The following is a 12975-nucleotide window of genomic DNA, read 5'->3' as shown; positions in this document are numbered from 1 at the left end:
AGCTATTGCTCAAAAAGAATAAATAATATAAGCTAATGTAAACCATGATTTTAAAGTAATGCACTATATATACAGAAAGTCTCTTTCATAGCATAGTACAAAAAGACTGCACAGAATCCATTTTTCTTTTTCGCACAATCTTTCCTTGTTTACTTCTTTATATTTTGCTTCTTTTAAAAAATGTTCTTTTCCCAATTACAGGGAGGAAATAAAAAGAAATGCAACTCTTTTATGTAAAGTAAATCCATCTGGATGTTTGCTACATCCCATACTATAAACCTGTGATCCCCAACCAGAATGAGTTATAGCAAAGCTGCAGGCAAAATTGTCTCCATATACCACAATCCATTATCCCTGTCAAGTTAATGTTCCATGTTAAGCCATATGGCACGGGTACACATTCAACAAAGGAAATTCCTTAAACTTGTTATAATCAGCACTTGCAGTCATCCAAAAAACTGACATAAACAGCTTTATTGTGTTTAGTGCATTTCAGTTAATATCCATGACAAAAACAGGAAACAGTACAGGAAAAGGAGGAGGAATGTGGGGGAGCAGAGTTATTTAAAAAATTGTACATTTTATAATTAGATATTTTTCCTAAGCAAGTGATTTTCAATTACAGTAAGCTCCAACCCCCTGACAGTGACCCACTGGGCCGTATTTAAGAAAAAGCAAAATTTAATGACATCAATTTCCCATGGTATGAACAAACCTAAATCTTAAAGTCTTAGACAGTATCTGATTCAAATAAAGCATTTCTAGCAAAATAATGATTTAAATTTTCATGTTTGTTTTCTTTCTGCAGTTGTCTCATAATTGCTAAAATCTAACAGTGCTTCATTAAAAAATAAGGCAATTTAAATAAAGTGTCTTTATATGCATTAAGTGTAGGTCACAGATGAATCAAGGGCTCCCAGAAGCCTTTGGTACCTGGCACAGCCCAGCATATCAAACTCCAGTCAAGGTACAAGTAGAGCAGAACTTCATTTCAGCCCCCGCAGTGACAACAATAAAACGCTGAGAAAACACACTATCAAATACTGAACTCAGCATCAATTTCTGTTAATTACAGCCTTGTCAGCAACGTGATTATTCAAACAACTCATGCAAATGTTAATGAGGCCTTATTTGCATATTTATTTTTTCCTTTGTTGAAATGTCATTGATTATTACATTCTACTATGATGAATGTGGCTGATGATGTGCTCTGATATGTAATTAGTCATTAGGTGGAATGAATAGATCAATTATGAAAAAGGACTAAGATTAAGAAATATCAAACAAGACCGCCCAATATAACTACAGAATCTTTTTGAAAAAGAACCTAATAAATAATTTCTTGACATTTAAACTGCAACATCAGTAGTTTTCAATAAATAAACCACTACTTTTGTGAGGTTAAATGAAGGCTTAAAAATACATCAGTACTCTGATAATCCAATTATGATCATATAAACCATCTTTTAAAAAATTGCAAACCACCTCAAGTGGCATGTCAGAACAACAAACAGCAAAAAAGAATAATTTTGCTTTAGACTTGCACACATTAGAAATATATAAAGTACACTTTAATCTAGTATGGGGGTAAGAGGTGAAAATAGGTCAAAGAGAAAGGAATATAACATCCTAGAGAGAAGGGGTAGGAACCTGATGGAGAATGACTACCTTCATAAAAACAAGGCAAGCAAAAACAAACTCCTTCAAATCCCAATTTGTTCTTACAGGAAAAGGATTATTTAGCCTCTGAAACTGTTTGCTGTAACTATCCAGCCAGCACTTGCTATTCACAGATGAGGGAAAAAAAAAAAAAAACCACATTACTGCAGACCAGATGGGAACATTCCACATGACCAAACCAATCAATCACCTCGGTGGGGCGCAGGTGCAACACAGCCGTGTAGCAACACACCATTTCACAGTCTATCGGGCACAAACACATGGCCACCAATCAATGGCCCCCCGAGGACCTCGGAGGGGGCAGGCTCTCTGGAGTCTTACTGGTCCATGCCTGATGACTTCATAATCACACATCATTTCATTCACTAGAGGATACAAACTAGCATTCTAATAACCTTCTACTGAAAATGGTCATGTTGTGCATATTAATACAGTGCTGTTTGGAGTGAAGCAACTGACTTTACACGGCAGGCTAGGCAAGGCATGCAGGGCTGAAACAACCTGAAGCTAGAAACTTCTTCCTATTAGAAGATGGCTGTTCTGTTCAGACTGAGATCAATGGCAACATGATTCACTCTCCCACATCAAAGTTGGCATGCAAGGCTCATATCTTATACAAAGCGACTGTTAAACAACAGTAAGCTTGAAGAGATAAAGGAGAAGGAAAATAAAAAAGGAAGTTGGTAATCGTGTACAAAGGATAAAAAGGCACTCCATCTTTCTAAAATAACCTAACTAAAACTGAAATGCAAGTAAAAATTAGGTGACCGTGAATAAAACTCAAATGCATTTCATTGGCTTTGTTTTTCCTCACATTTCCCCAGTGTTTGAGGGGTGACTCTGCATAGCACATAATATAGGAGAAGATAAATAGAACAATTTCCAGCAAACACTGCTATAATTCCACCAACGCACAGTGCCATGCTCTGTTAGGTAGCATACACAGAGCTCCTGTTGGCTCCTTTTCAGAGGTTGCAGGCAGAGATATCCTTGAAAACTGAGTATTGTGAATAACTGATTCACACCATGCAGAGATGACCTAATTTGAAAGAAAAACAAGGAAAAACATGTTTTATCCTAAAAAGCAAACCAGTTAACTCAAATCTTTACTGGAATAAGGCTGGGCATATATCTGTTTTTAAAAAGCAGCTGTCTTTGATAATTTAGAGGGCAGTGTGGGACCTTTTAGATCCTTAGATCCCATTAGGAACATCAATCACCAGAGCCAGGGTTCATGTGGAAACCAGTGCAAGACACATCATAGAGTCTAAACTGACCTTTGATAACACTAAAAATTGGCTTGGGTAATTAATTTTTGATGCTAATATTCTTATCATTTTGTCTCTCATAAAAAATATAGAAGACTAATTACATTCCATATTTGGATCTTGGATATACAGTGTTTATTTACTTACAAATATGAGTATCATGCTTTGCATACATAAGGCTAATAGTGATTATATCTTCTACATTATAAAAGAACAAATATATATACTCTATGAAAATAAATGCACTAAAACAGAGCTCAGTCCCTTTGGGAAAGAAATCTAGTGATTAGTCAAAGGAATTATTACTCCACAGAGAGAGAACTGGCAAGATACTCTCACTGAGAGTTTATCACATACAATCCACTCTAGAAAGCATGCTTAACTTCTTTCTAAATGAAAGCAAATTAGAAGAGGATGCAAGATTCAAGTCAGAAGACTAGGATTCTAGCTCAAATTCTTACTAATTAGTTGTGTAGTCTTCATCAGATCAGAGAATGCCAATTACCTCCATTTATTAATCTGAAGATTGGCTAGATTAGAGAGGACCTTGAAATTTCTCCTAATTTATGATCTCCCTTTGTGGTCTGACATCTTTAAAGGCTCTATCTATCTAGTAGTTTTGAGAGTACTAGGTAGGGATGAATAGAGATCAGGTGTCCTAATTCCAAGAGTATAGCAGAGAAGCCTAACAGAACGTGCTTATTGTTTAAATGGACAAGCAGTCATTTTAAATGGATGATGTGAGGTCACTCTTATGAAAATGCGAAAAGACAACAATTCCCTTGGTTTACAGAAGTATGAGTAAAAATAATCAAAATTTGAGCTGAAGCTTGTGTGTTCCTGAACAGAATAACAACGCCAAAATTGTATCATATTATACAGAAAAAGAAAAACATGAAGATGAGAGTGGTGACTGGTCTCAGTAAATGAACAGGAGGCATTGAACAGCATTCAAAAGCTGTTGCCACCAGACATATCTTGGGTGACCAACAAAACATGTTTTCTCTCTATCTTGATTCTAAAGTTCAATCCTAAGTGAAAGCACCTATGTTTGGACCTTTCCCCCCACAGGCGCAAGAAACATATTATTAAAAACATTCCTGATAATAAGGCTTTTAAAAGCAACGTAGCAAGCTATATTTTCACTTTTTAATCACCATGACTACAAAATGGTATTTAAAGGCATTAAAGAGAAAGGCTCAGAGAGCAGCTCTGGAGTCAGACAGTATTTGGCAGAACTGGTCAGCCAGTTCCATGACTTACTAATTTTGTGACTTTTGGATGCATTACCTAAACTCCATAAACCTCAATTTCTTGATTTGAAAAAAATGACTAGTAATAGAGGCAATACCTATACCTCAGAGGTTGTTGTGAAGATTTAATGAGCTAATGCATGTAGTGCTTAGCAACATGCCTAACACAGAGAGAGCAATGTTTTTTTTTGCTATCATTTAACAATAATAAAAAAATTTGAAAATATCAGAATGAGGATAGAGTTAATCTCGTTAATGCTCCAGTCTCAATTCATAAACAGTACTGATCTCAACTCTGTTGGTTTAAAATAAGTAATACTTCACAAGAGGCGCTGCGAAGACGTGCTCAAGAGCGCGCCCCCCGGCCTCTGCGGTCACCCCGCTTCTCCACGCCTCAGGCGGGACCCGGCCAACCTGGGCGCCGCGCGGCCTCCCGGACCGGCCCTCCAGCAGCTCCCGGCGGCCGCTTGCCACAGCCCACCGGCCGCACACGTTCCCGGAGCCGGCCCTAGGGCGAGCGGCGGCTCGGCGTGACCGGGCTGGGCTCGGCGGCGTCCCCATGGCCGCGGCCGGCTGGCGGGACGGTTCCGGCCAAGAGAAGCACCGGCTTGTGGTAGTGGTGGTCGTCGGCGGCGGCGGCGGCACGAGCAAGTCGGCGCTCACCATCCAGTTCATCCCGTCCTATTTTGTAACGGATCATGATCCAGCCATCGAGGATTCCTACACAAAGCAGTATGTGATAGATGACCGGGCAGCCCGACTAGATATTCTGGATACAGCGGGACAAGAGGAGTTTGGAGCTCTGAGAGAACAGTATGTGAGAACTGGCAAGGGTTTCCTGTTGGTCTTTGCAGTCACAGATAGAAGCAGTTTTGAAGAAATCTATAAGTTTCAAAGACAGATTATCAGAGTAAAGGATCATGATGAGTTTCCAATGATTTTAATCGGTAATAAAGCAGATCTGGATCATCAAAGACAGGTAACAGGGGAAGGACACCAGTTAGCACGACAACTTAAGGTAACATACATGGAGGCATCAGCAAAGATTAGGATGAATGTACATCAAGCTTTCCATGAACTTGTCCGGGTTATAAGGAGATTTCAAAAGCAGGAATGTCCTCCTTCACCAGAACCAACAGGGAAAGAAAAAGACAAGAAAGACTGCCATTGTGTCATTTTCTAAGAATCCCTTGAATTTTAGCTACCAACTGCCAGGAAAAGCCCTCATCTTCTTCTCTCGTTACAGTTTACATCATGTTGGTACCTTTCTAGCCTTAGATAAATGATCACCATGGTAGCTTTAGACCAAGAAGCTGGCTAATCCTTTCCGTGAAGCTAATCCAATGGTCATTTCAAGACAGATTTAAAGGAAACACTAAGGCTGCTTCAAAGATTATCTGATTCCTTTAAAATGTATATCTATCTACACAGACACATTCTTTTTTTAAAGGCTTACTTTTTTAATACGGATGAATCAAGTTTTGGAACCTAAGCTGTTTGCCAAGCTGAAGTCATAGGTTGTGAAATAACTTTTACTTCCGGAATCATATTGCCTACTGTTACTCTAAATAGAAACACAGGCAAAAATTCACATTTAAAAAAAACTCCCTATCTCTGAAAGTTTCAATGTCAACTTTAGTTAACTTTAAATACACTGAATTGAATCCACACAAGTGAGACATCTCAGACCTTTATGATGCTATAGCTTTTGTTTTCCAGTGGCCAAAATACCAAAATGCCTATTGTATTTATAGGCTAAAAACTGTGGGTCGGAGAGCTCAGTTTTACTTTTGGTTTAGACGCTAACTGGTGGACTTTGGACAAGTCACCTCATCACCCCATTTCTTCACTGTATCAAGGAGTTGAATGCCAGGGGGGATGTTGTGGTGGAGAAAAAGTGACCTTCCAGGTCTCCCCACTTGAGAGTCTTGACCTCTGTGCAAAAGGAAAATTGCATATGTCTTCAGGGTCCATACAACTATTGGTGCAGAAGACTTCTCCCCAACAGGAACCAAAGGGATACAGTTGGCATTGAACACAGAACTAGATGTCTTTACAGGAACCTACACAACCTCCAGAAGAAGATAAAATCAATGTCTAATTACCAGCCACTGCATCCAATCTGTGCATCCTGAGAGTGCAATCCAGCATTTTTCAATTCTTCTCAATTCTGGCTGCACATTAGAATCACCTGGAATCCTAAAATTAAAGGACAAGCAACCCCAAAAGTTTGGACAACCATGAGGAAACAAAGAAACACCATGCAGGCAAAGGAGCAGGAAAAAAACCCACAAGACCAAATAAATGAGGAGGAAATAGGAAAAATGCCTGAAAAAGAATTTAGAGTCATGATAGTAAAAATGATACAAAATCTCGATAACAAAATAGAGAAAGTACAAGAAACAGTTCATAAGAACTCAGAAAAACAAACAGCAATGGATAACAAAATAACCGAAATTAGAAATACTCTAGATGCTCTAACCAGCAGAATGACTGAGGCAGAAGAACGAATAAGTGAGTTGGAAGATAGAATGGGGGAAATAACTGCCACGGAGCAGGAAAAAGAAAAAAGAATAAAAAGATTAGAAGACAGTCTCAGAGACCTCAGTGATAACCTTAAACGTACCCACATTCGAATTATAGGCATCCCAGAAGAAGAAGAAAACAAGAAAGGGTCTGAGAAAATCTTTGAAGAGGTTCTAATGGAAAACTTACCCAACATGGGAAAGGAAATAATTCACCAAGTCCAAGAAGCACAGACAGTCCCATACAGAATAAACCCAAGGAGAAATACACCAAGACACATATTAATCAAACTAACGACAATTAAACACAAAGAAAAAATATTAAAAGCAGCAAGAGAAAAGCAACAAATAACCTATAAGGGAAAACCCATCAGGATAACAGCTGACCTTTCTACAGAAACTCTGCAGGCCAGAAGGGAATGGCAGGATATACTGAAAGTCCTGAAAGAGAGAAGCCTACAGCCAAGAATACTCTACCCAGCAAGAATCTCATTCAGATTTGAGGGAGAAATCAAAAGCTTTCCAAACAAGCAAAAGTTAAGAGAATTCAGCACCACCAAACCAGCCTTACAACAAATGCTAAAGGAACTTCTCTAAGTAGGACACACAAGAAAAGGAAAACACCTACAAATACAAACCCAAAACAATTAAGAAAATGGTAATTGGAACACACATGTCAATAATCACCTTAAATGTAAATGGATTAAATGCTCCAACCAAAAGACACAGACTGGCTGAATGGATACAGAAACAAGACCCTTCTATATGCTGCCTACAAGAAACCCACTTCAGACCAAGGGATACATATAGACTGAAAGTAAAGGGATGGAAAAAGATATTCCATGCAAATGGAAGTCAAAAGAAAGCTGGAGTAGCAATACTCATATCAGACAAATTAGACCTTAAAGTAAAGACTATTAAAAGAGACAAGGGAGGACACTACATAATGATCAAGGGATCCATTCAAGAAGAACATATCACAATGGTAAATATCTATGCCCCCAATATAGGAGCACCTCAATACATAAGGCAAATGCTCACAGCTATAAAAGGGGACATCGACAGTAACACAATAATAGTGGGAGACTTGAACACCCCACTTACATCAATGGACAGATCATCCAAACAGAAAATAAATAAAGACACACAAGCTTTAAATGACACATTAGACCATCTCGACTTAATTGATATTTATAGGACATTCCATCCAAAAACGACAGACTATACTTTCTTCTCAAGTGCACATGGAACATTTTCCAGGATAGATCACATTTTGGGTCACAAATCAAACCTCAGCAAATTCAAGAAAATTGAAATCATATCAAGCATCTTCTCAGACCACAACGCCATGAGACTAGATATCAATTACAGGAAAAAACCTGCAAAAAAGACAAACACATGGAGGCCAAAGAATTCACTCTTAAACAACCAAGGAATCACTAAAGAAATCAAAGAGGAAATCAAAAAATATCTAGAAACAAATGACAACGAAAACACAACAACCCAAAACCTATGGGATGCAGCTAAAGCAGTTCTAAGAGGGAAGTTTATAGCAATACAGTCCTACCTTAAGAAACAAGAAAATGATCGAATAAACAACCTAACCTTACACCTCAAACAACTAGAGAAAGAAGAACAAACAAACCCCAAAGTGAGCAGAAGGAAAGAAATCATAAAGATCAGAGCAGAAATAAACAAAAAAGAAAGGAAAGAAACCATAAGAAAAATAAATAAAACTAAAAGCTGGTTCTTTGAGAAGATTAACAAAATTGATAAACCATTAGCCAGACTCATCAAGAAAAAAAGGGAGAAGATGCAAATCAACAGAATTAGAAATGAAAAAGGAGAAGTCACAACGGACACCTCAGAAATACAAAACATCATGAGAGACTACTACAAGCAACTATATGCCAATCAATTGGATAACCTGGAAGAAATGGATACATTCTTAGAAAAATACAATCTTCCAAGACTGAACCAGGAAGAAATAGAAACCATGAACAGACCAATCACAAGTACGGAAATTGAGGCAGTGATTAAAAATCTCCCAACACACAAAAGCCCAGGACCAGATGGGTTCACGGGCGAATTCTATCAAACATTTCGAGAAGAGTTAACACCTATCCTTCTCAAACTCTTCCAATATATTGCAGAAGGCAGAGCACTCCCAAACTCATTCTACGAGGCTACCATCACCCTGATACCAAAACCAGGCAAAGATGTCACAAAAAAAGAAAACTACAGACCAATATCACTGATGAATATAGATGCAAAAATCCTCAACAAAATACTAGCTAACAGACTCCAACAGCACATTAAAAAAATCATACACCATGATCAAGTGGGGTTTATCCCTGGGATGCAAGGATTCTTCAATATACGCAAATCAATCAACGTGATACATCATATCAACAACTTGAAGGATAAAAACCATATGATCATTTCAATAGATGCAGAAAAAGCTTTTGACAAAGTTCAACATCCATTTATGATAAAAGCTCTACAGAAAATGGGCATAGAAGGAAATTACCTCAACATAATAAAAGCCATATATGACAAACCAAAAGCCAACATCGTTCTCAATGGGGAAAAACTGGAAGAATTCCCTCTAAGAACAGGAACAAGACAAGGGTGTCCACTCTCACCACTATTATTCAACATAGTTTTGGAAGTTTTAGCCACAGCAGTCAGAGAAGAAAAAGAAATAAAAGGAATCCAAATTGGAAAAGAAGAAGTAAAATTGTCACTCTTTGCAGATGACATGATAGTATATATAGAAAACCCTAAAGACTCTACCAGAAAACTGCTAGCACTCATTGATGAGTTTAGTAAAGTAGCAGGATACAAAATTAATGCACAGAAATCTCTTGCATTCCTATACAATAACAACGGAAGAGCAGAAAGAGAAATTAAGGCAACTCTCCCATTCACCATTGCAACCAAAAGAATAAAATACCTAGGAATAAACCTGCCTAAGGAGACAAAAGATCTGTATGCAGAAAACTTTAAGACATTGATGAAAGAAATCAAAGACGACACAAACAGATGGAGGGACATACAATGTTCCTGGATTGGAAGAATCAACATCGTGAAAATGTCTGTACTACCCAAAGCTACTTACAGATTCAATGCAATCCCGATCAAATTACCAATGGCATTTTTCACAGAACTAGAACAAGAAATCTTACGATTTGTATGGAAACGCAAAAGACCCCGAATAGCCAAAGCAATCTTGAGAAGGAAAAATGGAGTTGGTGGAATCAGGCTTCCTGACTTCAAACTATACTACAAGGCCATAGTGATCAAGACAGTATGGTACTGGCACAAAAATAGAAAGGAAGATCAATGGAATAGAATAGAGAACTCAGAAGTAAGCCCAAACACATATGGGCACCTTATCTTTGACAAAGGAGGCACGAGTATACAATGGAAAAAAGACAGCCTCTTCAATAAGTGGTGCTGGGAAAATTGGACAGCAACATGTAAAAGAATGAAATTAGAACACTTCCTAACACCATACACAAAGATAAACTCCAAATGGATTAAAGACCCACATGTAAGGCCAGACACTATAAAACTCCTAGAGGAAAACCTAGGCAGAACACTCTATGACATCCATCAAAGCAAGATCCTTTTTGACCCACCTCCTAGAATCAGGGAAATAAAATCAAGAATAAATGAATGGGACCTCATGAAACTTAAAAGCTTTTGCACAGCAAAAGAAACCATAAACAAGACTAAAAGGCAACCCTCAGAATGGGAAAAAATAATTGCCTATGAAACAACGGACAAAGGATTAACCTCCAAAATATACAAGCAGCTCATGAAGCTTCATACCAAAAAAGCAAATAACCCACTCCACAAATGGGCAGAAGACCTAAATAGACATTTCTCCAAAGAAGACATACAGATGGCCAACAAACACATGAAAAGATGCTCAACATCACTCATCATCAGAGAAATGCAAGTCAAAGCCACAATGAGGTATCACCTCACACCAATCAGAATGGCCATCATCACAAAGTCTGGAAACCACAAATGTTGGAGAGGGTGTGGAGAAAAGGGAACTCTCCTGCACTGTTGGTGGGAATGTAAGTTGGTACAGCCACTATGGAAAACAATTTGGAGGTTCCTTCAAAAACTACAAATAGAACTACCATATGATCCAGTCATCCCACTCCTGGGCATATACCCAAAGAAAACCATAATCCCAAAAGAAACTTGTACCATCATGTTTATTGCAGCACTATTTACAATAGCCAGGACATGGAAGCAACCAAAATGCCCATCAACAAATGAATGGATACAGAAGATGTGGCATATATATACAATGGAATATTATTACTCAGCTATAAAAAGGGATGAGATGGAGCTATATGTAATGAGGTGGATAGAACTACAATCTGTCATACATAGTGAAGTAAGTCAGAAAGAGAAGGACAAATATTGTATGCTAACTCACATATACGGAATCTAAAAATGGTACTGATGAATTCAGTGACAAGAATAAGGATGCAGATACAGAGAATGGACTGGAGAACTCGAGGTATGGGAGGGGGCGGGGGGTGAAGGGGAAACTGAGACGAAGCGAGAGAGTAGCACAGACATATATATACTACCAACTGTAAAATAGTCAGTGGGAAGTTGTTGTATAACAAAGGGAGTCCAGCTCGAGGATGGAAGATGCCTTGGAGGACTGGGGCAGGGAGGGTGGGGGGCACTCGAGGGGGGGGGTCGGGGAAGGGAGGGAGTACGGGGATGTGTGTATGGAAACAGATGATTGAACCTGGTGTACCCCCCCCCCCAAAAAAATAAAAAAATTTAAAAAACAAACAAACAGTCTATATGCTAAATAAAAAACAAAACAAAACAAAAAAAAAAACTGTGTGTAAAGCCTTTACTATTATTCCTAAAGATAATATTCTTTTTGGCCAAATATTTGGACTCATTCTGGACTTAGACATTTCAATGTTCTTGGTTTTTTAATTTAACTCTTTTTCACAGCCATGTTGAAAGTAAAAATAAATAATTTCTCTGTCTTCCTTTTCAAGTATTTCTGGATAAGAAATTCAAAAAAAACTAAAACTTTTTGTTTGTAATGTAAACTATGGAACTGATCTTGCCAGGGTCAGAGATGATTAATGTTTTGCTATATACTTTTACACATTATTTTCTTATCAAACTAGCTAACAAGTATTTTTATATGTTTGTAAGCAAATATGCTTTCACCGCATACCTTGTGTATATGTAAAGATAAGTATTTAATTCTCACTGTTCACTTTTAACTGACAAAGGAAAAAAAGTGAAAACTACAGAAATTGTGGTAGAACCTTACATGCTGTTCTTGTCCTGGTTGTACCCACCTTTGGGCAGTCACATAGCTACTCAAGAAACCTTCCCAATAGAGTACAACAGGATGAGAATCTGAAATCACTTCCAATATCCCCTACTAGATATTGACTGTTATATCAAGTAGTAAGTGGTAAAACTTTTAATTGACCATTAGTATAACTGTGGATGACTTCTGATTTTGTTTTTAATTCTGTGGATTGTGTTTAAACAATTCAAAAGTATGTTCCTGATTTTGAGATACAAAGTGGTATTGCACAGTTGTCACTTTATTGAATGTATACAACAGTTCCATGAAGTTTATAAAGCATACCCTTGTATAGCTTCATGTGCTAGAATTAAAATTGATCTGTTATCACAAAATTAATAATAATAATAATAATAATACTTCACAAGAAAACAGAAGGCTCCCTTATGGTAACCAACAATTAACTGCAGATAGTGGTCAATATATTCCTCAAATGGCCCCCTAATACATCCTAGAGTATCTAAATTAGGAAAATCTACCCCCAAAGAGTAAAAGTTTCTGCTTCTGTCTAAAAATATCTGTCCCCTTTCTTTCTGTAGAGTTGTGCAAAATTAAAAAAAAAAAAAAAAAAAAAAAAGTTGGTCTTTTGCACACAACTGATAGGTGTTGCTTCTCTAGAATCCCCAAAACCCCAAAATGGTCAATAAAATGCAAGTTGTGCTGTTTATTATAAACTGCATTTAAAAACAGGCTAGTTTTAAGGCAGCAACATCATCTGGATACCATGGCTCCTCAACTATTTTAGTTGAAATATCATTTGGTGGTCACACATCCATATTCATGCAAAATTGAGCCTTTCATCTAGTAGAGACATCTTATATTAGAGAGGTGAAAGTGTAAGAGAGTCTTGTATTTACTTAGGTATGACACAT

General features: G+C 37.7%; 2 protein-coding genes across 12 annotated transcripts in view; one reads left to right on the top strand and one right to left on the bottom strand.

Annotated features, from left to right (window-relative positions):
- Nucleotides 1-12975, bottom strand: part of TCF12 (transcription factor 12) — a 375921-nt gene that overhangs the window by 154006 nt on the left and 208940 nt on the right. The gene's annotated exons all lie outside the window — the stretch shown is intronic.
- On the top strand, nt 4761-5384 carry LOC130845364 (ras-related protein R-Ras2-like). Its single transcript, XM_057722471.1, has one exon. It carries the CDS (start codon nt 4761-4763, stop codon nt 5382-5384), a length of 624 nt encoding a protein of 207 aa, XP_057578454.1.

This window comes from Hippopotamus amphibius, chromosome 2 (genome assembly GCF_030028045.1).
Source record: "Hippopotamus amphibius kiboko isolate mHipAmp2 chromosome 2, mHipAmp2.hap2, whole genome shotgun sequence".
Lineage (NCBI taxonomy): Eukaryota > Metazoa > Chordata > Mammalia > Artiodactyla > Hippopotamidae > Hippopotamus > Hippopotamus amphibius.
This window is presented reverse-complemented; position numbering and strand designations above follow the sequence as displayed.